At 40.2% G+C, this 22,574-nt stretch overlaps 6 protein-coding genes across 8 annotated transcripts; 2 read left to right on the top strand and 4 right to left on the bottom strand.

Moving 5' to 3' along the window:
* Window positions 1-25: 25 nt before the first annotated feature.
* On the bottom strand, window positions 26-1,402 carry LOC105686219 (39S ribosomal protein L40, mitochondrial). Its single transcript, XM_012400858.3, has 5 exons — window positions 1,088-1,402; window positions 882-971; window positions 628-798; window positions 358-556; window positions 26-232 (listed from the first exon to the last, which is right to left on the bottom strand). Exons 1-5 carry the CDS (start codon window positions 1,120-1,122, stop codon window positions 119-121), a joined length of 609 nt encoding a protein of 202 aa, XP_012256281.2. The 5' UTR covers window positions 1,123-1,402; the 3' UTR covers window positions 26-118.
* Window positions 1,403-1,457: 55 nt separating this feature from the next.
* Window positions 1,458-6,436, top strand: LOC105686557 (helicase SKI2W). The gene is made up of 11 exons (XM_012401491.3): window positions 1,458-1,597; window positions 1,683-1,992; window positions 2,151-2,817; window positions 2,926-3,157; window positions 3,229-3,482; window positions 3,557-3,680; window positions 3,835-4,113; window positions 4,190-5,103; window positions 5,198-5,559; window positions 5,641-5,819; window positions 5,905-6,436. The coding sequence occupies exons 1-11, from the start codon at window positions 1,565-1,567 to the stop codon at window positions 6,232-6,234; spliced, it is 3,684 nt and encodes a 1,227-aa protein (XP_012256914.2). The 5' UTR covers window positions 1,458-1,564; the 3' UTR covers window positions 6,235-6,436.
* Window positions 6,437-6,612: 176 nt separating this feature from the next.
* Window positions 6,613-8,392, bottom strand: LOC105686559 (protein SEC13 homolog). The gene is made up of 3 exons (XM_012401494.3): window positions 7,569-8,392; window positions 7,104-7,491; window positions 6,613-7,006 (listed from the first exon to the last, which is right to left on the bottom strand). The coding sequence occupies exons 1-3, from the start codon at window positions 7,808-7,810 to the stop codon at window positions 6,698-6,700; spliced, it is 939 nt and encodes a 312-aa protein (XP_012256917.1). The 5' UTR covers window positions 7,811-8,392; the 3' UTR covers window positions 6,613-6,697.
* Window positions 8,393-8,767: 375 nt separating this feature from the next.
* Window positions 8,768-12,107, bottom strand: LOC105686558 (eukaryotic translation initiation factor 3 subunit B). The gene is made up of 11 exons (XM_012401493.3): window positions 11,927-12,107; window positions 11,438-11,633; window positions 11,051-11,363; window positions 10,621-10,977; window positions 10,390-10,532; window positions 10,184-10,319; window positions 9,909-10,104; window positions 9,649-9,829; window positions 9,334-9,574; window positions 9,136-9,244; window positions 8,768-9,064 (listed from the first exon to the last, which is right to left on the bottom strand). Exons 1-11 carry the CDS (start codon window positions 12,060-12,062, stop codon window positions 8,970-8,972), a joined length of 2,103 nt encoding a protein of 700 aa, XP_012256916.2. The 5' UTR covers window positions 12,063-12,107; the 3' UTR covers window positions 8,768-8,969.
* A 954-nt stretch (window positions 12,108-13,061) lies between these two features.
* Window positions 13,062-20,158, top strand: LOC105686456. Its single transcript, XM_012401309.3, has 17 exons — window positions 13,062-13,489; window positions 13,793-13,924; window positions 14,008-14,204; window positions 14,297-14,413; window positions 14,514-14,664; window positions 14,743-14,953; window positions 15,055-15,264; window positions 15,349-15,583; window positions 15,689-15,799; window positions 17,253-17,472; window positions 17,815-17,946; window positions 18,024-18,217; window positions 18,312-18,428; window positions 18,801-18,951; window positions 19,020-19,230; window positions 19,323-19,532; window positions 19,615-20,158. The coding sequence occupies exons 1-17, from the start codon at window positions 13,312-13,314 to the stop codon at window positions 19,850-19,852; spliced, it is 3,015 nt and encodes a 1,004-aa protein (XP_012256732.2). The 5' UTR covers window positions 13,062-13,311; the 3' UTR covers window positions 19,853-20,158.
* LOC105686454 (DNA-directed RNA polymerase III subunit RPC5) lies at window positions 14,415-22,503 on the bottom strand. Of its 3 annotated transcripts, none has more exons than XM_012401307.3 (9): window positions 22,270-22,503; window positions 21,903-22,156; window positions 21,637-21,830; window positions 21,395-21,567; window positions 21,110-21,314; window positions 20,816-21,018; window positions 20,580-20,743; window positions 20,234-20,510; window positions 14,415-14,676 (listed from the first exon to the last, which is right to left on the bottom strand). In XM_012401307.3, exons 1-8 carry the CDS (start codon window positions 22,303-22,305, stop codon window positions 20,243-20,245), a joined length of 1,497 nt encoding a protein of 498 aa, XP_012256730.2. In that variant the 5' UTR covers window positions 22,306-22,503; the 3' UTR covers window positions 14,415-14,676; window positions 20,234-20,242. The 3 variants fall into 3 exon arrangements, with proteins under 3 accessions (XP_012256730.2, XP_012256731.2, XP_048508033.1); XM_012401308.3 differs by having other exon boundaries at window positions 20,238-20,510; XM_048652076.1 differs by having other exon boundaries at window positions 21,903-22,105.
* Between the last annotated feature and the right edge of the window lie 71 nt (window positions 22,504-22,574).

The following is a 22,574-nucleotide window of genomic DNA, read 5'->3' as shown; positions in this document are numbered from 1 at the left end:
TTTAGTTTTATCATTTCCACTTTTGTTATTTCCAAATCATTTATTTAACACTACAGGTAATGCACGTATTTTTTGTCAGCACAAGACACTTGAGATGAAATGGGTGTCTTTGAGTAGATCAATCCCAAGTTTTGGAGATGTTTTCATACTCGCCATCTGGGCTTGGATAATTCTTTATTGGAGGTGTGGACACCGGCCCTTTAGCGATGTATGGAAGTAGGTCGATATCCGGCTACAATGGGAAAAATAAAAAATTCAATTGCAAAATTAGAGAATTGACGACAAAAGGCTTTGTGTCGACATCTTGGAATCCTATAAATATTTTTTTCACAGCTTAATACGATTGATATGATTTACTTGTATAGCTTCCATGTAAAGTTCTTCAGATTCCATCCTGAGCTCGTCGAGTGCTTTTTGTTGCGATGACAAAACGCTATCTATCATTTGAACAAGAGAAAGTTGCTGGTGATACTTATAAGCACACCAAGTCTTCTTCAGCAGTTCTCTCTCCTCGATTACCTCATCATTCAAGATCAACTGCTTTCGGATTCGTTCCCTGTAGTGCGATAGAACACTTTACTTCTGTCTTAGAGTCTCAGGGCTGTAGCCGGATGACCATCTACTTACTCTTTTCCATCAATGAGTTTAAGCGGAACCTCGCATTCATCTATTGGTTTCAACTGTAGGGCAACTTTTTCAAGCTTTCGTATTTGTTTCTCCAATTTTTTTCTCCTCTTTTCTTCTCGCTGTTTTATGATAGCTGGATCTAAACGTTTTTTTTTCTTCAATGGCTCCGCTCTATAATTATCAACATTAATACTGTAGAGATATCGAGACTAACAGGTAACACATGGAGTTACAGATTTGTAATAAATACTAACCGAAGTATATTCGTAGTTTGGAAGAACAGGGGATTCGTATTTGTGGATATATGTCTAATAGTACTTGAGCTGTTTCCATTGATAAACAACCTGTAAGCATGTAATTTACAATGTACAGGTAGTGACAATTAAGATGAATGATACAAGAGACATCCTGTTATAGCTAACACCGATGCATCTTCCACAACTTTTACGTGCGTAAATACCTGGAGAAGTGTGACAGAAAATATGAGTAGCTCATATTGAAGCAGTTCTAGAATAACCACAAAAAAATATGCGGTAATAGTAGCTCGTCGCTTTACATAGAGAAAGAGGATACGGCCACGGTGATCCAAAGAAAACTAAGGAATCAACAGCTTGAACAAAGAGTACAGAGACATACAACAGTTTCTTTCAATATTTTATTTCTTGTTGGCTCAAATTCGACCCTAATTTTGGCTCTCACCCTCCGGTGGGAACATAACCCAAGCAAAGCAAAAGCAAAGATCTCGCGACTTGCGGCACTGCGCGACACCGACACCGACGTCACTGCACACCGGATTAATAGAATTGAAAAAGGGATCCTCGATTGAAATATATTGCCGCAGTTGAACGTATGCTACGTACGCATACGTCGATCAAGACTGAAAGGAGTCTGATTTCGTTGACTGAAAGCTGTATTCATTCGCTGCAATTGTATAAAAATGAACACACTACGTGCGGATTTTCAGCGGGACGTAAGTCTTTAGCTATTGGCTTCTGAATTATCGCTTGCAAATTGAATTTTTTTCAATCCGATCCAATGTTTTTTTTCGTCTACAGCTACCCATCAACTCTCCACCAGTTCTCTGTAACCTGGAAAATCTTCTTCAAGGGTATATAGAAGGTCCAGAACAGTTGCCTATTCACGATGTCCAAAAGATTCAGTCCTATTGGCCTAGGCAGCCAAACATTTTTGCGCTTCTTCAATCAGATCTGGCACCTATTGAAACGTACATTAAATTCAAAAGGGACACAATAACCGGGTTATTCGGTGATATGTATGAAGACTACATACAAGGTGCTGGCGCCACGCCTAGGAACTCGGTGTCTATGCGTCGAACTCCTGTCCCACCTGCCGAAGGAGTGAGAGGTCATATACTAAGATTGCATCACTTTTTGAGTAAAATCCAAACTTTTCCATTAAAGTTTTACCATAAATTTCCATTAAATTATACAAAAAACTTTAACCATTATATTATTCAATGAAATTTGAACTGATCCTCATAAAATATCTCTATCCTCGTTCAGGTAACGCAAGCAACTTTCTGTTTTGGCCCGGTGGATTCGATATGCCTGAGCCAACGCAGGATGGTCCTAGTGTGGAAATCAATTTTGAGAACAATCTAAGGGTATTGGCAAAAGGTTTCAAGTCTGGAATAAAATTTTCGGAAGATAAGTGTTCACCTGAGAATGCTAACAAAGCAGATATCACCAACCCAGATTCTCTCCCGCATCAGAAAGAGATAGAACCCTGCAGAAAGACCATAAATTTGATGGCCATGGTACACGAGCAGGAGAATTTGATCGGCTTATGGTCCATGGCTGAGGTAAACACACCCAAAGAAGATGAGCCTCTCAAATCGTCTCTTGCAGAATTGCCTGATCTAGAAAAAATAGTCCCAAAGCATTCTGCGTTGGCTGATTTGCCCGTTTTAGAAATAACAAAGAAAGTGAACGTTGCTAAGATATCTACCGAATGGGCTGAAGTCTTGGATGTTTCACTTCCAGTTTCAGACTTTGAAAAACGCATCCCAGATCCAGCTATCAAGTATCCCTATGAGTTGGATACATTCCAAAAACAGGCGATCCTGAAACTTGAAGACAATTGCAATGTTTTTATAGCTGCCCATACTTCCGCGGGAAAAACTACCGTTGCCGAGTACGCTATTGCTTTGAGTCAGAAGCACATGACCAGGTGATACTTGCGAGAAAACATTCTATTCATTACCTGTATAAAATTGCGAAAGGAAACGAAGAGAATGATTTTACATAAAAAGTTGTTCACACAGTTATTTGGTTGCAGGTCTATTTACACATCTCCTATAAAAGCCTTGTCAAATCAAAAATACCGTGATTTCAAAAAGACATTTGAAAGTGTAGGACTAATTACTGGAGATCTACAAATTAATCCAACGGCATCATGCCTCATTATGACAACCGAAATCTTGCAATCAATGCTGTATTGTGCCTCAGAAGTAGTCAGAGACCTGGAGTATGTGATATTTGATGAAGTTCACTATATAAACAACGAGGATGTAAGATAGATCGCAGAATTATCCTCTTGTGCAACAAAGCTTTCCTCATAATATTGTGTACTTCTGTTTAGCGTGGCCATGTCTGGGAAGAAGTATTGATCCTTTTACCACAAAATGTGAGCATAGTAATGCTGTCTGCAACTGTTCCCAATACCTTGGAATTTGCAGATTGGGTTGGTAGAACTAAAAAACGGAAAGTTTACGTTATAAGTACTCTTAAACGTCCGGTGCCGCTGCAGCATTACTTGTATACCGGCTGCGGTGGTAAAAGCAAAAACGATCGATTTTTGATAGTCGACTCGGATGGAAAATTCAAAAAGGATGGGTAAGTTCAAAGATTTCAAATTGTTTGTAATCCTATTTTTTTTTTGTTAAATTAAAACAAGGGTTTGGTTGCAGCTGGGAAAAAGCGTCAGCGGCTAAGACAGCAAACACGAAAAACCCAGGTGAAAGGAAGTATCAGCTGAATCCAAATCAGGAAAAAACCTTGTGGATCGGCTTTGTAGATCATCTCAAGAGAGAAGTAAGCTCAGGATACTTTTCTAGTTAATTGAATCATGAAACTAGTCGCTGAAACTTCTTGTGCACCACCCGATCTCATTCTATGTGTGAGGATGATTGTGAACTCCATCTATGCAATAACTGGAATTTTTAACATTGAATCGGTCTATTTTCAGAACAAGTTACCAGTCGTGGCCTTCACTTTATCGAGAAATCGCTGCGACAAAAATGCGGATGCTATGAGATCCGTTGATTTGACAACAGCAACGGAAAAACATCAAATCAGAAAATTTTTTCAGCAATGCATAACTCGGTTAAAAGAACCAGACAGAGAATTGCCACAAATAATAAACATGCAACAACTATTAGAGCGAGGAATAGGCGTGCACCATAGCGGAATTTTACCATTCTTGAAAGAAGTAGTCGAACTATTATTTCAAACTGGAGTTGTGAAGGTAGGTAGATAGAGAAGTAAATCCCAGATGACAATGTAACAGAAACGTGACACAACTTGATGGATTTTCCCTGCAGCTACTATTTGCCACGGAAACTTTTGCAATGGGTGTAAACATGCCTGCGCGTACTGTGGTCTTTGATTCCGTGAGAAAATTTGACGGTACAGAGTTGCGAACTCTCCATCCAGCTGAATATATTCAAATGGCGGGTCGTGCCGGGCGTAGAGGCTTGGATGACACGGGAACAGTGATAATTCTTTGCAAAACAGACGTGCCGGATACGCTGGTACTACAAAATATGATGTTGGGTAAGCCACAGAAGTTGGAATCTCAATTCAGGATGACGTACGCTATGATATTGAACTTGAGAAGGGTGACCGAGTCCGTCACTATAGAGGGAATGATGCGCCGATCTTTCAAGGAGGTCGCACTTGTTGCTCATGAGAAAAAGTATAAGGCCGAACTTGAGGAGGTAGAAAAACAGCTTTCAAACTGCGCTGATTTATCAGACTCACAAAAGCAGCTCTGCAATTTCTACTCGATTGCCACGGAGTATCTAGAAGAATGGTGCCGATTGAGACCCTATCTTTTAGACACGAAGAAGGCTGCCAAATATTTAACACCCGGTAGAATTGTACTAGTATCGCACCGCGAACACTACAATAAACTTGCTTTACTCTTGGCTACAATACATCGGCGGCAGGACACACTTTACAGAGTTCTGTTACTTACCAATATTCGGCAATCTGATTCTGAACAAGGCATAAATCCAGAAGTCATGGAATCGAAAATTGGTGAAGAAAAGTCGGACAACTGGTACAAGATTATTGGGTTCAGCAAGAAAGAACTATTTGTACCTGAGGGAGTTGCTGGTCACCAGATTCTTGTCATTTCAGCTTCGGATATTCTAGAAATTACTTCACAAGTGATAAAGATTGATTGTCAGCTCATCATAAGTGACTGGGAAAAGAGGCAAATCCCCAGATTCAAGTAAGCAAAAAGCATCAGCATATTTGGCACGCCCGGTGTTTCTCTTAATCTTTGTCCAACGCTGGTAATATATATATTTTTTTTTTCCTTCAAGGAACGATCCCCCGGGTCGCACATGTTTAGCTGCTATTCAAGAGCTGACAACGATATCATTAGACGCGGTCACGAACCACGAAACGATCGAGCCTTTCGTAGATTTAAAATTGAATGAACCGTCTTTAGCTCCTAGAATGCAGTATCTAAAAAAATTGAAAAATAAATTGGATGAAATAACGTGTACGCACATTGCCAATTTAGAGGAACAGTTTGAAGCTGTATTCACTAAGAAAGAATTGGAAGCTAGAAGAGAAAGACTCAGCTTCCGCCTCAGCCACGAAAGTCTGTCACTCTACCCAGAGTATACAAACAAGGTTGCCGTCCTCAAAACATTACGCTACATTGACGATGACGAGAGAGGTAATCAGTTTGTACAGTTTCGAGATCTTGCCAGCGTCATTTCTCGGTCGAGATTAACATAAACTCTCATATTTATTTCAGTTGCACTTAAAGGCCGAGTGGCCCTGGAAATGGGGACACATGAATTGCTCATGACTGAACTAGTCTTCACAAACGCTCTGACAGCGCTGCAGCCAGCTGAAATTGCTGCTCTACTTTCTGCCCTAGTTTTTCATCAAAAGACTAATGTGGAACCGCAGCTGATCTCATCTCTGAAAAACGTAAACCACTCAACCCTCTCAATTAAATTTGATCAATTCACAAGGTTTCATGAACAATTCATTATGGATGTTTTGCCTCCTGCAGGGATGTAAAATCATAGAAAAGGTTCAAAACAGCATTGCATTGGTGGAACAACAAAACGCCGTTGACGTGGAAGAGCCATTAAATTTCGGATTAGTGCAAGTTGTTTACGAATGGGCAAGGTCAGAACCGTTCGCCAAAATAATGGAACTGACAGACGTCCAAGAAGGTATAATCGTAAGATGTATACAGCAGTTAAACGAAACCCTGAGATATGTAAAAAACGCTGCTATCATTATTGGCGACCCAGTGCTGAAGGAGAAGATGGAAGAAGCATCTTCTGCTATAAGAAGAGACATAGTTTTCGCTCAATCCTTCTATACCCAAGATTAAATGTGCTCAGTTCAATAGCAGTAAGTAAATTGCTGTTTTTTCTACTTACTTCAGCGGGTACATTATTGTACAGTGATTCCGGAATCTTTATTTTCGATTTATAACCTGTTCCTTCCTGTTTTCTCATTAGCATTCTCTAGTTTTATGATAAACCATTTAGTAGTAAATTGTTTTTTTTTAACAATAACATTTTCTAAAAAGATTCATTCGTCTATTCATTCGAGATACGATATAAGCTTTTGCCCAATACTTGAATGAACTTTGAGTCGGGTGAAAACATACATTACCTTGGTTGCTAGATGTGTTGTAAATCGATGTTACACTATTTTTTAGAAAACCAAAGAGGTGCCTCCTATATTTGATTAAAAACAATGATGGTTCTCTTTGCACATAATACATGGTATATTTGTTGGTATAGATTGCAGAATCCGATATGATTCTATCTCTTCGTTAGCTATTTAATTTATAGCACTCGTTGTTCCGGATTATTGAGGCTCCCTTGTCCCTTGTTCAGTTCTGAAATACAGGCCCATTGACCCTCTGAGTTTTCTCGCCACAGAGACACCTTATTATCCCCCCCGCTGACCGCCAGGATCCCTCCTGTTAAAGACCAACTCAAATTCCATACAACGTCATCAAAAACATTCAACACCGTAGAAGTCCAACTCGTGCAGTCTGTTGATGTCCAAACTACTACACGACGATCTTGTGAACATGAAGCTAATGCCGCTCTTGGGGGTCCAACCGCTGGTGCCCAGGCAACATCTCTGACCTAATAATGTTTTTAACCGAAAGAATTAGACATGAATGCAGCCAAAGATCGAAGACTTGGAATAGATCTCAGATGTAATTCTATCCCTTGCACTTACCCAATCACTGTGTGCTTCTAGCTTATTTTCTTCTATCCATCTGTCGTTTTCCTCTCTCCATATTTTCACCAAATTGTCGCATCCCCCTGTTGCAAGTCTCTTGATCGGTCCACCACGTGGATTCATTGCAGTAGAATCATAGCTTGGTTCGATAGCAGGGCACCAACTGACGGCATTGCAACCAATAGTATGAGCGCTTGGAATTTTCTGGGCATCCCAACTATCTCCGTTGTTTGATAAAATTGAAATACAACCGTCGGAACTACCACAGGCTAGTATCAAGCCAAATTCGTGGGGTGCCCATGCTACAGAATTAACTGACGAATCATGACTCGCATGCTCGTAGATCTTTGTCCATTCTCCAAGCTCTTTCCATATTATGACTTTTCTGCAAAAACGGGTGATTGTATGAGAATAATTCAAAACTCGAACGCAAATCTTTCTACCTCTTGGGCTGGAAATTACCTATCATAGCTGCAGGAGGCAATTATATTCCCAAATTTGGGGTGGGCCCAGGTGACTTGCCAGACCGGGCCAACGTGTCCTTTGAGGTCAGCAGCGAGAGTTTGCGTCCCGTTCTTGAGATCGAAAATCTTCACTGAATTGTCACTCGAGCAGGTAGCTAACCTTAATCCGTAATAGTCCATTTCAGCGTCATGTATCATGTCTTCGTGGCCCGTGTCCACGGTATTTAAAACCGACACCATTCCGAAAAAATAAGGGTTTACTTATATTTTGTTTTAACTGCAGTCAGTAAATAACTGCAAGAAAAGCCCCTTTCAACTGCATGAAAACTGTTCCCAGACGTAGCAAGGGAGTCCGTATACTCGATTACCCGAGAAACAAAACTGACACGTGGACAGCGCGGAGGAACGAAGAGGGAAGGGCGGCAAACATCGCGTTTTCAATGATTAACGAAGTCAGTTTGGATTGTGTATGAATAGCATAGTAGAATTTATTACACACACATTTGATGTCATATACCACTCAAGATTAAATAAACCGACTATCATTCCAAGGGTCTTCACAAGTTTTTCAAATAATTCTCCATTTTTTCCGATCTTTTTTCGTTATTTGTCATTGATACCGCCCCTGGGCGGGGCCTATACAACCCTCGATAGACCCTTATCAACGTCACTATTTTGAAAAAAAGTAAACAAATTCAACATGTGGCGCCGCGTCATCCCACGGAATATTTCCGAATTATTCTCGACAAGAATCAATCACGTCACAATAAAATTTTGCCTCACCCATTACAACGCGATGATAGGATTGTCTACACGTTCTGATCATTGGTCGACTTTTCCGACACTTCCAGACCACTGAACTATGTCAGATGAGCCATAATTCAAAAGGTTTGCAGATCTCTTGTGACGATGCTTGTAACTGTTGGCTGAGTTGTTGCGAGACAAAAATCACTCGAAGGTTACATCACGAAATTCTATTTTGTAGTTGCGTAGGTTTATTACTTTTCCTGAGCGATAATGTTATTAGACCAATAAAACTGCCAGCTATTCGGTATGGTAAATGATAAAATTTTACGCTACTAAATTTTCCAAGTTTGATACGTAGTCCCAAATCAGTCACTGTAATAATGACAATTCTGTTAACGCTAATAGAGAAACGATGAAATAGAAGTTTCACATAATTGTTGCTGCTGCTGCTGTTGTTTCTGTCAGAGGAGTAAAATACCACCATCGTACTTTATTGAATATAATTATAACGCCGATTCAATTATGGTCTTATCCTCCGTTCACGGTTAGTAGACACAGTATACCATATATCAATCCGAAGTCCACCGGTCTCACGTAGAGGTTTCCAAGTCCGGTAAGACGCGAATATGTTTTTCAAATTTTTACGATACTTCTAATCAATTATGAATGTTTCTTCTTTGATGAAAAACTCGACAACTTCCTCTTCAACGTTTTTTGTGTCAGAAGAGAGTTCGTCTGTATCAATATCTGTGAGAGAAAAAAAGTTATAGAGTAAGACAGGATGAGATACTTGGAGATATCATAATCATTATACGTACTGAACCGCAGCTCAAGACGGCGTTTCTTTGTACTCATCCATTCCTCGATGCGTTTCGAGCGATATTCTTCGAATTCTTTCATCAGCGTACAGCGTTTCTCGATAAGTTCCTGAAGAAATAAAATGGTAATGAATCGACGGACCATGTTTGTGGATGAGATTCGATATTCTCAACTGCTGAAACATGATCTCAACGCACCTTGGAAGCCCGAGTAAGCCTCATCCGGTCCTTGCTTTCAAACTGTGCGGAATACTTCTTCAGGCTCTTTTGTATGTCCTTGATCTGTTTGGCGGATAGAAGCGTTGCGGGTCTCGGGCGCCACAGTAGCTGATTGAAAGCTGTCAAATTGACTCTTTTCAAAATACGGCCTTGGAAGGACCAAATCCAGTACCCGTTATCCACGCTAGTTTTCCAGCTCGACACTCCAGTCACCACATATCTTTGGAGATAAACTTGGTTTTAAACTGAGTTCGTTATAGAATATAATTTATTCGTTGATATCTCAACGCTTACCGTCCAGTTGGATCCCACTCAACATCTGACGTTTGATAATGATCTGTGGTATTCATAATGGTGAAATCATTGGTGTCGATAAACTCAAGTGCTCCAGCCATGGTCGTAAGACCAGCAAGAACAATGAACTGTCCAGCTGGTGACCAGAACAAGTGATTGCAAGCTTTTTTCTCCAGTTTCTCTGTAAGATTGGCAAAGGAGTATTAGCCTCGGAATTGAAAAGTTTAAATTGTCTTGAATTCAACAAAATCAATGCTTACTAAGGAGATCTGGATGCAATCCAGGGCGTACGCTGTAGAAACTCACGTTGACACTAGGAATTTCACCGTGTATAATCGCAAACTTGCTACCTACAGGTTCCCAGGCAAAAGCGTGAATGGGTTCTTTCATTTCCACGCTGTCTATGGGAATCTCTTTTTCGCGCATGTGGAAGATCTCAAAGTTGTAAGACATTCCCTGCAAGAGTCGAATGAATTTGAAGAAGCATTTTTAGAGGCTCGCCCGAAATTTGATATTTATTTAAGGTGATACTCACCGTGTACTTCTGCTCGGTCTTTTCTTTACGCTTAGCAAAACGATCGACTTTAACGCACAGATAGTCACCGCACTTTTGCCAGTGTATCTTGCAATCGGCAACATTGAAAAGATTTTTGCTACGAATTTCTGCGCGGCTATAAAATAGACATCATCCATAAACCTTTGTGATACGTTAAAAATAAGATTTACGAAACGTCGACTCACCTGGGAATCTCCAAAAGAATCACTCTTGCCGGAACATCCTTATCCTCGGGTACCCAATAAGCCAGGATGTTATCGGTAGGAGACCAACTAAAATCCCTTATTCCAGGAACCCTGATGCTTTTTTTGTCCAGTAGTCCAAAATGCTATGTGATACAAGAAAATTTATGGTTACGGAATGAGATAAATCAAATGATAATCTGTATAGCGACAAAAGCATTCCAAATTACTTACGGGAGTCTCGTAAATGCTAAGAACGTCCTCGCCCATACGTGCCAGATATTTATCGTCATGTGACCAACGGAAAATGGGCCAAACAGAGGAGTTATCGGGTTGAAAAGAACGTTTCTCTTGTCCCGAGAGAATGTCCCAAACAACGAGTCGTTTCTGATCGGCAACACTATCCGCCCTGGGAGAATAAGATACCAGGTAACGTTCGCATGGTGAAAAATCTACGCACTCTGCACCTCTTTGACCAAATTTCGCTTTCTGCACGAACTGTGGTCCACCCCATAATGCAACGCCAGGCTTATGGAATGTTGCCAAGTACGTACCCAACGGAGACCACTTTACGTAAGTCTCGGTCCATCTCTGGAATGAATAAAATCATGTTACAAACTATTGATGATAGGTCAAGGTATTGATCAGGTTTGGTAAATATTACCGCGCGTTCTTCTAGTAGGGTTGGGTCTGGAGCCGAGTTTTGCCACATTTGTACGGAAACGTTTGATCCATTGCCTGAGAGAACACAGAACTGATCATATGCATCGGGATCCAGTAGATAATAGTGAAGATCTCCACTGGATGTGTATGGCTGAGGTTGAGGTGGCTCCCAATCGTCCGGTATATCTTCAAACTTTTTAAAATCAGTGAAAAGATTTACTTTGAAAGTATGTTGCTTATCAAGCTTGTAATTGTTGGTCGATGAAACAGCTGCCAGCGCATTTACGGGGCTGTTGTACTCCAGAAATATGTATCTAGAGATAATGAGCAGACGGTTAAGTTGGTGAAACTTTATGGTGATCCATAAGATTATTCAGCAATATGATACCCTTTGATCAAGCCATCCTCGTTCTTGGGGTACCACTCATTTACGATGTCTCCAAACTTCCGATAAATCTTGTTTATAACTGACTGCAACTTTTCCAAACGCTCAGGACCAACTTGTGGCACACCATCCACAACAATAACAGCCTCTACGCCATCCGTCTCCGATGGTTTCTGTTTGATCAATTCACCAAGTAGTTCTACACAAAATATAAATAATTTGAAACCATTTTACATTAAAAGTTGTAAAACTGAAGCCGGATAAGCCGGCTGGTGACATAAGATAAAGCATCGATATTTTGACGAAATTAAATTCGTCTGCTAAAATTATCGGCACAAAAAATACAGAACGTTGGAAGATTTAATGGAATTTATCCCGAGACGGCGGGTCTAAGGGTTATGATGAGGGACAGCCATGTTAACGATGAGCATACGCAATGCCACGCCATGCTGAAAGTAGATGTGGTTTGGTAATGAATAGTGTCTTAAATACCTTCATCGTCAATATCATCGACGTACCCCTCAGGGTCACTGAAGTTTGGCTCGTCGTCGGAGTTGGTTGTATCGTCCTCATTTTTGGAGGGATCTTCATTTTGCGGCGTTTTGTCCGCCTCCCTTTTCTTTGCCATTTTGGAAACCTCTCTGTACCGGGTGAAAGTGGCCGATATGAACTTCCGTTTTTGACATATCGTTTATCGAGCTTTGACCACCCTGAAAACTCTCGATTCCCATGGAGCTACTGGTTAATCACGCCAACTTCGCGATGAACACCTATGAATCTGCTTGCTGAGTTTCGCTTCGATGAGCGTTTACCGAAGATCGGTAATGACAAACAGCCCTGGGTAAAACTTTGTCCGCACAAAGCGGGTTTGTTATCGAAACCACCCCCTGACTTACCAGTCGAATCTGCCAGATTTTGGTATGGATAGTGGGGGTAGTTTGGCGCAATTTCTATATCACGTCGCTACCAAAGGGAATTCGCCAATGATCAGGGTTTCAACAAATTGCTCCCGCATTGTTCCTAATTGCTCCAGAAAAATAGATAAATCATTAAAAAAAATTGCCTCTTTAGACGTTGACTGAAGAAACGCCATGGAAGAAACAAACTCTAAAGAAGAGTTGCAGAACGTAAGAGGTGGTGCGATACAACAAAAATATCCGAAAATGTTCCACTACTGAGCTTCATATTTCAAATTTCATGTCGGACGATATCGCCTCTAAGGAATGTTGAAAGACTGTTGTACATTGCATCGCACAAATGCTTCTGAGCTGAAACAATTTTCCACTCTGCAATCCATCCCCTCATTATTATCTCCAGGATTATCTTCGTTAATATTACTCGATGATCACCCTCACTTACACATCAGTAATCACCCTTTTGTACAATCGGACTTCCTTTGCCTGTCTTATTGTGTGATCGTAACATCAGCGACGTTGCATGGTATAAATCGTCTAGAATGGTATAAGTAATAACTATAAAATTGAAAATACGATTATTGAATCATTAACAGTTTCATATCGTGAGGAGCGAAAGAATTATGTACCCATCAAGTGAAGATGTATATACCTATATCGTCTATGAAATTACAGCCTTGAATGCGTGAGACAAAAGTTGTCTGGCTAGTACCAAAGATATATTGCTAGTGCCGATCGGAACTATCGACGAGGCAGCTAATTCATCATCAGTCAAATTCCAAGCACCAAGCACTAAGCACGCTGCGATAGCACAAGTTCAGAGATCACGATCCCAACCCACATTCCATCACCTTGAGAAATCTCCAGATCTGCGCATTTTTATGGTTTATTCCGCATCGATTTATTGTAGGATAAAATTTCTCAATGCACCCGGATTCCACAGGCTGAGTCGAAATCTTCAAAATGCAAATCATCTCCATCGTCGGAGGATTCGTTCTATTGTCTTTTCTCATCGATCCAGCGATATCCAGAAAAACAGACTACTGCTATGCCCACAATGATCGACCGTATGTTAAAATGTCAACAAAAACTGCATACCATTTCGTTCACGGTGGAAGAACGCGATACCAAGAAATACCGGGTAAGTCAAATTTTTGTTTTTACTAAAATCATAAATTATAACTTGATAGTTTGTTTCGTTGAAAATATGCGAGTGTCATTGCGATCTAATCGTAAGGTCTCTGAATTAGTAGAAAATTATTGTCTTGTCTATGAGGTCTACCGATCGAATTACTATCAGTCTCCGAATTTTCACTAACGATTCCTCTTGTACCCTAGGGCCACGAGCGATTACGAAAACTAAGATTCCAGGGAATCTACAAACATTAATTACTACTAGGTGATATAATTTCTTTGCCTCACCATGTTCAACATTTTTCCGCAGATTGTAAGTCGATACAAATATGGATGTTCATACGACACGGGACAAGGTATCCAAGTTTGAGCACAATTCCAAGCCTTCTTTCGGTTCCGAAACTCCGGGATGAGATAATTTACAATCATAAAGTTCGAGGGTGTAAGTGTTGAATGGGATTCCCTCAAACCGCTTCACAAAAAAAAACTATCGAACATAACTTATCTGGATCGTGATTCCAATAGACGGACGCCTGTGCGATGAGGACATAAAAAATCTCGAGGATTGGCGCATGGATCCAGGTGTGAATGTCAACAATGCTGATACCATTACGGCGCAGGGAGTAGAGGATATGAACCTCCTTGCTAAACGTATAAGGGCCAACTTCCCAGAACTCTTTTCGCCATTCCCTTTAAGTAATATCAGTTCACATGACTATAAGGTATCACGTGCAATCCAAAGTCTTCGGTTTTTGATTTAACTGGAATTTATTCAAACGTTCCTCATTGGTTGCTGCCTTGTATTCCGTTTCAGTTTCGTGCGGCATCTAAAGATCGAACTTTGGACAGTTTAGCGGCATTCATGTCAGGAATATACGGGAAAGAAGTATCTCCACCCCAACAAACATCACTCGATGATACATTGTTTGCAGTTAGTTTTCCAAATCTTCACTTCTTCAAAAAACAGGTTTTCAAAGCATAACTACAGATTCTTTTAAATCTCATAAGGAATTCTCCTGACTTTTTTCCAGTCGTATAAACGCTGTCCAAATTGGGTCACCGATGTGGCAGCAAACCCGAAAAACATTATAGAATGGACGACGTTTGGCAAAGGTCCGGAGATCCAGAATTTGAAATTTCAAGTCAGCGAACGAATCGGCTTCCTGTACAATCTCACAGATGGTAAATTGACACCTGGAAATGAGAAAAAAAACTTTATGAGCTTTTCAATCGGTATGAATTTAAAATTGAATTGCGCAGCTACCATTTTTGCCATGTACGATATGTGTCGTTACGATATATCTTGGAGGCCACTCAGTCCCTCGCCGTGGTGTGCGGTATTCACTGAAGAGGAATTAAGGATTCTGGAGTACAGAGACGACTTGCAAGATTATTACAAACGTAGCTACGGCCACGAATACAATACAAAGTTGGGTTGCCCACCGATGAAAGACATGTTCGACAGTTTCAAGTGGGTGAAAGTTAATCATGTACGATCCGAATGAAGCATGTGATTACATAACGATCACGAAGAAGCCTCACTTTACAGGGTTTTTGTTTCAATGTTATCAGGAGACTGGAAGACGCAGAATACGCCGACGAGCCGAAGGGAATTTTTAATATCGGTACCTCCGGTAGCCTCCATTTGTTCATGACAGCCTTGGGCCTTGCGAAAGATCCCGAGCCTCCTTTAGCCAGCAATTACCACGCCATGGGCAATAGGCGATGGAAGACTTCAGAAATCGGATCGTTTGCCGCTAATGTAGCTGCAGTTTTTTACAAGTGAGTAAACGTGATAAAAACCATTAGATTACTCACTGCTATCAAGAGGGTAATAATTTTTCAAAAAATATTCACTCAAACTAGATGCAACGATAGCAGATCTCCGAACAAGGTGATGATCTATTTATCTGAGAAACCAGTCATGTACGAAGGTTGCGACCTAGGTCTCTGCGACTGGGAATATTTGAAGAATAAGTTTGAGAAATTTGCGACCCACTGCGAAACAAATTTCTGCTTCTCGAACAGTGCGATACCCTCGCTAATTTCACCCGCAGCAACTGTTTTGCTCGCACTGGCCATGTCAGTTTTTTCAGCCCATTGACGATGACGGATACTTAATGAATTTTATCGTGGAAGAAAAAAAATAAAGACGAAGAGAAATGAAGGGATTTATTCTTATAGGCAGATGTCTTTGTTATTTTAGGACCACCTGATTCTCCAATCATTCGCCGCTGTACAGGACCCTAAAAAAACGCTAGAAAATGTGTCAATGCCCACTAGTTTTCGTAGGGTGATTCCTGGTAAAGACCCTCAAGTCAGAGATCGAACACCTCGCCTCCATTTGTGTCTAAACCGGATGTGATGAAGTGGCGGAATAATATTGTTTTGAATAGATGGAATTAGACAAAACGATAAATTTCGCATTCAACATTTGTTAAGGACATGTATTTGTTCATATCAGTAACGTGTCAAACGGATTACACTTAAACGAATATTTATTGTACAGCCGTGGATTGTTGCTATGAATGTGCGATTAGGGTTCATCTTTATATTTATAATTGCCTGCTCTTTCTATCCTATACACTTTTCTCTGTTGTACATCCAGTTTAGACACAAGTGGCGGGACTAATCATGCAAAAGTTCGATACTTGAGGCAACGCTCGAGGGTCTCTAGTTCCTGAGAGCAGGTGACCCACCAGACGGTACGGAGAGAACGGTCCAGTCGCGACTTTTTACCGTAATCTTTAGATCAACGACAGCTTGAGAAGAAGTGGGAGGCAATTAGTTAGTAACTTTACAGACATGGGAATAATTTTCAAAGTCTGTACGTGTCCGAAGCGGCGATGACGTTCACATAGATATTCTATAACACCTGTGATCGGAGATAGCTCAGATGAATATTAAAATTACAACGAACATTATTTCAGGTTCGTTACACCTGATGTTCGAAGCACTATCGTCAAATGATCCTACCTACATCATTCTTCTAATATTTCGTTATTAAAAGAATCAAACCGAGAGGAAATGAGCTTCTACGATTGTGACCTGTAGGTCAACCGGACTTAGCTCTTGGCTTCAATGCCGCATCATTCGTAGAATACATCCAGTGGAGAGATCGTGGCCGCAGAGCTAGGCCGCCAAGCTTCAAGTAAAGTTTAACGGTTGTTCGGCCGCCACCGCCCGACAGAGCGAATGTTTGTAATCGAACACAAGAAGTAGCAGCACGTAAATGGATAGCACCTGGCAAATACACGTGTGTAGCGAACTAAATGTTTAAATACATGTTTAACTAACAGTTACATGTTGATCGGAGTAATCCAAATCAAACAAAAAATAAGTACTTCGGCCATCCTACTTACTCCGGTACTCCAAACTTAAAAGTTCGTTCATTGTGGAGCCACGCCCTCGAAATTTCGACGTAATCTCCGATTGATCGTTTCTTCATTCGTTTAGGATACGCCAGATATGTATTTGTTTTCATATCTTACTGCAACCTGACAAGAATGTTGAAAAGTATTTGTACGATCGATTAATCTAAACATCGTAAAATAGGTGCACGCGCCTGTTGTATACAGGAAACGCGTTAATTAATTAAATAACAGTGACCGCTGAATCGTAGGACGAAGGCGTACATTCATTGTTGACCAACTTCGAATTACTACGTGAGGTGCGATTGTTGTAATTCAGGATCACCACCCCTGACACACAAAATCCAGGGATCTCTCGACGGACTTCCGCTGGTGGAATTTGCGTGGCTTCTCGTCTAGCTTGATATTTGCCGTATCGCTGAGACTCTAGTAGATCAGCCAAATTTCTTCAAGATGCAGATCATCCTCGGTGTTCTCTTATCTTTTCTTGCTGGTCCAGTGATCTCCAGAGACACCGACTACTGCTATGCTTACAATGATCGACCGTATTTGAAAATGGGAGGAAAAACTGCATACCATTTCGTTCATGGTGGAAAAACTCGATACCAAGATGTACCGGGTGAGTTTTGTAATTCAAAATTCTTCTTTAACATCACCTAATTTATAATGTGAGAAGATCATTCATCGTGGGATGTTTGGAATTGCGCGAACGTCTAATTGTAAGATTAATCTAATTACATTTTCCACCTAGATTAACACACGCAAGAGGAATAGTTGACTGGACTCGAATTACGGTCTGGTTTTAATCAAAATGCGTCTCGTAATGTAAAAGGCACGAATTCCATTACGAGAAATCCTTAAAAAAACAAACTTAAATACTTTTGGAAACCGAAATTCCAAGCTGCGCTGCTAGATGGTATTGTGATTTTAAAACCTCACTATTGTTTATATTCCTTTGCAGATTGCAAGCCGATACAAATATGGATGTTGATAAGACATGGAGCCAGTTATCCGAGTCCTCGCATAATTCCACAGCTCATTGCGGTCCCTAAACTACGAGATCAAATCATTTACAATCATGAAACTCGAGGGCGTAAGTTGAGCCATGTAAATGTTTTATCGTGGGCTTTTTGAAACTAGATGTGTAAGTCTCCTTGAACAACCCAATAGAAGGTCACCTGTGTGATGCGGACTTGGACAATCTGAAGTTATGGAGGCTGGATCCAGGTTTAAATTTTGAAAAAGCTGATACTGTCACGGAACAGGGTATGGAGGATATAAATCTTCTTGCTAGACGTATTAAGACCAACTTCCCGCAACTCTTTCCACCGCTCATAAGTGACATCGGTTCGCAGAACTATAAGGTATCATATGTTTGTTGGTTCAATTTAATTAATGCAATAGTAAAATCGAAAATAAAGACCCTATTTTAAATGGCCAACTTGTATTTTATTTCAGTTTCGGGCAGCTCCTGAACAACGATCTTCCGAAAGTTTAACGTCATTCGTGTCTGGAATATTTGACCAAGGAGAGACCCCACGATGGCATACACCGCTCAATGACTCGTTATTCGCAGTTAGTTACCGATAATAAAAATTCTCTTAAAACCAAGTTCAAAGTGGTACTTACATATCTGTTATGGTATGAAAATTAAATTACATCCGAGTGTCAATGAGATCTCACAGATTCGATTTCGTTTAGTCTTCTCAGATGTACTTGCAGATGCTGTTCTTGATTTAACTCAATAACAATGACATTAAAACTTAGAAAACATGTAAATTGATTACACAAGAACAGTTTTTATCTACCATTGAATTTTTTAACGCTAAATCTTTAGTATCGGCAATAAGTGCGAATATTGGCAAAGGTTTCCATGGTGAAAAAGTTTTGCTGGTTGTCGCAGAGGTGTGGAAAATAGGAGTAATAAAATAAGTTGAATGTTCGTAGTCGAACACCAATTGTCCAAATTGGGAAACTGAGGTGGCAAATAACCCGGAAAACATGATGGAATGGACAAAGTTTAAAGCGGGTCCGGAGTTTCAGAACTTAATCTCCAATGTCAGCAGACGAGTTGGTTTCTTGTACAATCTCACAGAAGGTAAATTTATTTGTAATTCGAAAAACGATTCGACTCCTAAAGGCCTACAATCAAATTAATTTTTGCAGCATCTATTTCTGGCATGTACGATATGTGTCGTTACGAAAAAGCTTGGAGGGTAAGTAGTCTTTCCGCATGGTGCGCGGTTTTCAGCGAAGAAGAACTGAAAATTCTGGAGTACAAAGATGATTTAGAGGATTATTACAAACACAGCTACGGCCATGAGTACAACACAAAATTGGGATGTCCTTTGATGAAGGAGATGTTCGATGGTTTCAAGTAGGTAGTTACTTGTATAAATCAAATGACAAATCCCATCCGACATCGAACATGAGTTGGAGTTTAAGTTTCATAGAAAATGATTTTTTTAGAAAACTGGAGAATGATGATTATTCCAAAGAGCCAAAAGGAATTTTTAGTATCAGTCACTCTGGGAGTCTGCATTTCTTCATGACGGCAATGGGTTTTGCAAAAGATCCTAACCCCCTCCTTGCCAGCAATTATTACTCTATGAGCAGAAGGCAATGGAAAACTTCAGAAATTGGGTCATTTGCTGCCAATATAGCTGCAGTTTTTTACAAGTGAGTCAACAAATTGAAGAAATTCAGACTTCTTACTCCTATGAAATGTGTAACAATTATTTTAAATTACTCTTCGAACCAGATGCAACAACAGCAGATCTTCGAATAAGGTGATGTTTTATCTAGCTGAGAAACCAGTCATGTACGAAGGATGTAATGTGGGACTTTGTGACTGGGACTACTTGAAAAACAGATTCCAAAAAATCACATCCAATTGCGACACAAGCTTCTGTTATGCGAATGGTGCAATGTCTGTGCTAATTGTACCGACAGCGACTATCATGCCTATACTTACTGCGTTGACCTTTTTCGTCCATTGATTATTACTAATTACTCTATATTTCTTATTATCCATATCAGCATTAGTACATACAGAATGGATATAATGCTAAATATTTGATATTTACATAACAACCAAACCTTAAAATTCGCTCCACAATGTGTCAACATCGTTTTTAATAGCATTAAATCTATTATAACTGAAAAACCGAAATATTTGGTATACTTGATACTTTGCACCATGAATTTTCTAAATTGATTCTAGATTCATAATCAATTTGCAACACCATGATACTTTGGCAAAAATATAAAATAGTGAATAAATGATATTTTACACTGTAAAAAAATCAAAGTTTGTTCCCTGCTATTTGCCTACTATCTCAACCCAACTAAATCTAGGAAAAGCTGAGATTTCAACTTACCAACCTCCGTCACGTTGTTTCAGAAGATTTTCTAGACCTGGTCGGTTTTTTCTGCTTGACGTTTTCGGCTGTGCAGTCGTTGTCGGAAATGGATGAATCCCTTAAAGTTTTTTTTCCACGACCAATGTTCCTTTCCTCATTTTCAGAGCCAATAGATTCACGGTTTGATTTTCGTCTCTGGCGTTGAGGTGGCTGATTGTGTGTCTCCATAGCTTCTCGCAAATGCTTTCGTTTTGCCTCCCATAGCATATCCTGTCGCTGAGATATTTCTGGATACCTAAAAGAATCAGGCAATCAATCGTTAGCTATTTCATCATGCAGAAATGTTGAATAAGTAATAATTTACCTGTCTAAAAATTCCTGGTTACGAGGCAGAATTAGAGTCCACCCTTTTTTGGGCTGATGCCGGGCAAGATTTGTAAATATTTCAGTCACCTCTTCAGAAGGCAATTTTATTACTGATGAAATGGGCTTACGATCAATATACTGAGATTCCGTGAAGGCCAACAGCTGTGGGAATCAGAAATATTTATTAGTGAAAGAGGAGCAATGACTTTAGATAACTATGCCTGGGCTACATACCACGTAATCTCTGGCTCTACACATTAAATCTGTAGGAATGCCATTATGAGCAGAAACTGTATCTTTTGGGTAGACAAGTTCGCTGTTAACGACCCAGTTTCCCTGTACCAACACAGCTACTTGTTGAAGGTATTTCAACACCGCAGCGGGATCATGACCAGGCGACAGAAGGCTTTTTAGCTGAGTGAAAGCAATAACTTTGGCTGCAAAGTTAAAAACTCATATATCTCTTTGGCCTTGTTTTTTAGCTATGATCTGGTGGTTTAGAGAGAACACAAAGTTGTTGATAATTACCATCCTTGACAAAAACTTTAATCTGATCAAGAAGAGGAAGTGTCCGTATATACTTCAGAGAGGTACTCGGGGTTAGTACAGCAGCCTTAGTAACTTCATCTTCTTTATGAGGTGGCGCTAAGAGTGCCAAATATTTTTCGCTAGACAAGTTCAAATTGTTGACAGAATCTTCGTTCGAAGAAGAGATCATCTCCATCCGTGCCAACTGTGAAACAAATATGAAGCTAGTTTTCCCAGAGAATTGTATTATATGATCTCAAAAATAAATAGAATTTAGATATATACCTCTGCCTTGGGTGCGTTTACTGGTACATAACTGGTATGTACCCATCGTTCTTCTAGGCTCTTTTTTGAATAATGCTGAAACGACTGTTCCCTTATTTTTTTAAGAAATTCAGGCTCCTGCCTGGCAAAAGTTACATTCACTTGTTTTGCGCTATCCTCTTCATCCTCTACTTCTGTGGGGTAAAAAAAGAGTAATAAAAGTGGAAAAACAGCCTGAGGGATAATGAAGTAATAACAGCTACCTTCACCCATGATTTTAGCCTCCTCTTTGGCACGTTTGTCGCTTTTGTCAAGGTAGTTGAATTGAGGACGCATTTGAACTATGCCTTTTAAAGACGTGAGGTGTAATTCCCCATCTTGTAATACTCCAATAGCGTAATTGGAGCAATCAGGAAGCGCCCGCATAGAATGAAGCACTGTTTTGTCCATAAGCTGACTGAAACCGTGGGAGAAACAGATTGGAGTTATTATGCCAAATTCAAAATTAATTACAGTGAAGTGCGTTTACCTGTCAAAGGCTTTATCAGTTTCTTTTTCATGTTTCAAAGAGCCGTCGACATTTATTGCTATCTGTTCTCCCTTACTGTGATCGTAATTGACATTTTCAGTGTCTACCGACACCTCAAGTCGCACCTCCTGGTTGTCAGGTTTAATTGAAGTTTTCAAGAAAGTTACATTGTCATATCCCTCGCGTGCTGACCGAATAGGATACTGAAAAATGAAGAGCTTCTCTGCAAGAGTCTTTGAGAGGTAAACAGGGATCTGAAAAGTTAATACCAAAGCACGTGATTCACTACATTTTTCTCTGGCAAGGTTATGAACCTGGAAATAAAATATAAATTGAAAAAATTTGTAATGGATAATAGCAAACCTACCTCGCTGACCACCGAATCGGAGTCCCCATCTTCCATTTCGTCAGCCCGTGGTTTTCTCGACTACGATGCGTTGTTTTATGACATCAAAGCACTGATTAACATCACATCATCGTGGCTATATCAAAATCCGAGCATGTGAGCAATCATTCGAAAACTTGATCTATAATCACAACAAAACCTTACATCTCAACTCGATTCTAACCTACTCATGCCGTTCTTTGAACAAGGCGCGGAACGAGCCCGAACGAAACGACTGATTTGAACCACGGAACCAACACGCAAGTTGGCGAGATCATAGCTCTGAA

This window comes from Athalia rosae, chromosome 3 (assembly GCF_917208135.1).
Source record: "Athalia rosae chromosome 3, iyAthRosa1.1, whole genome shotgun sequence".
In the NCBI taxonomy this organism is placed as follows: Eukaryota; Metazoa; Arthropoda; class Insecta; order Hymenoptera; family Athaliidae; genus Athalia; species Athalia rosae.
Note: the sequence above shows the minus strand (reverse complement) of the source record. Positions and strands in the feature narration are given on the sequence as shown.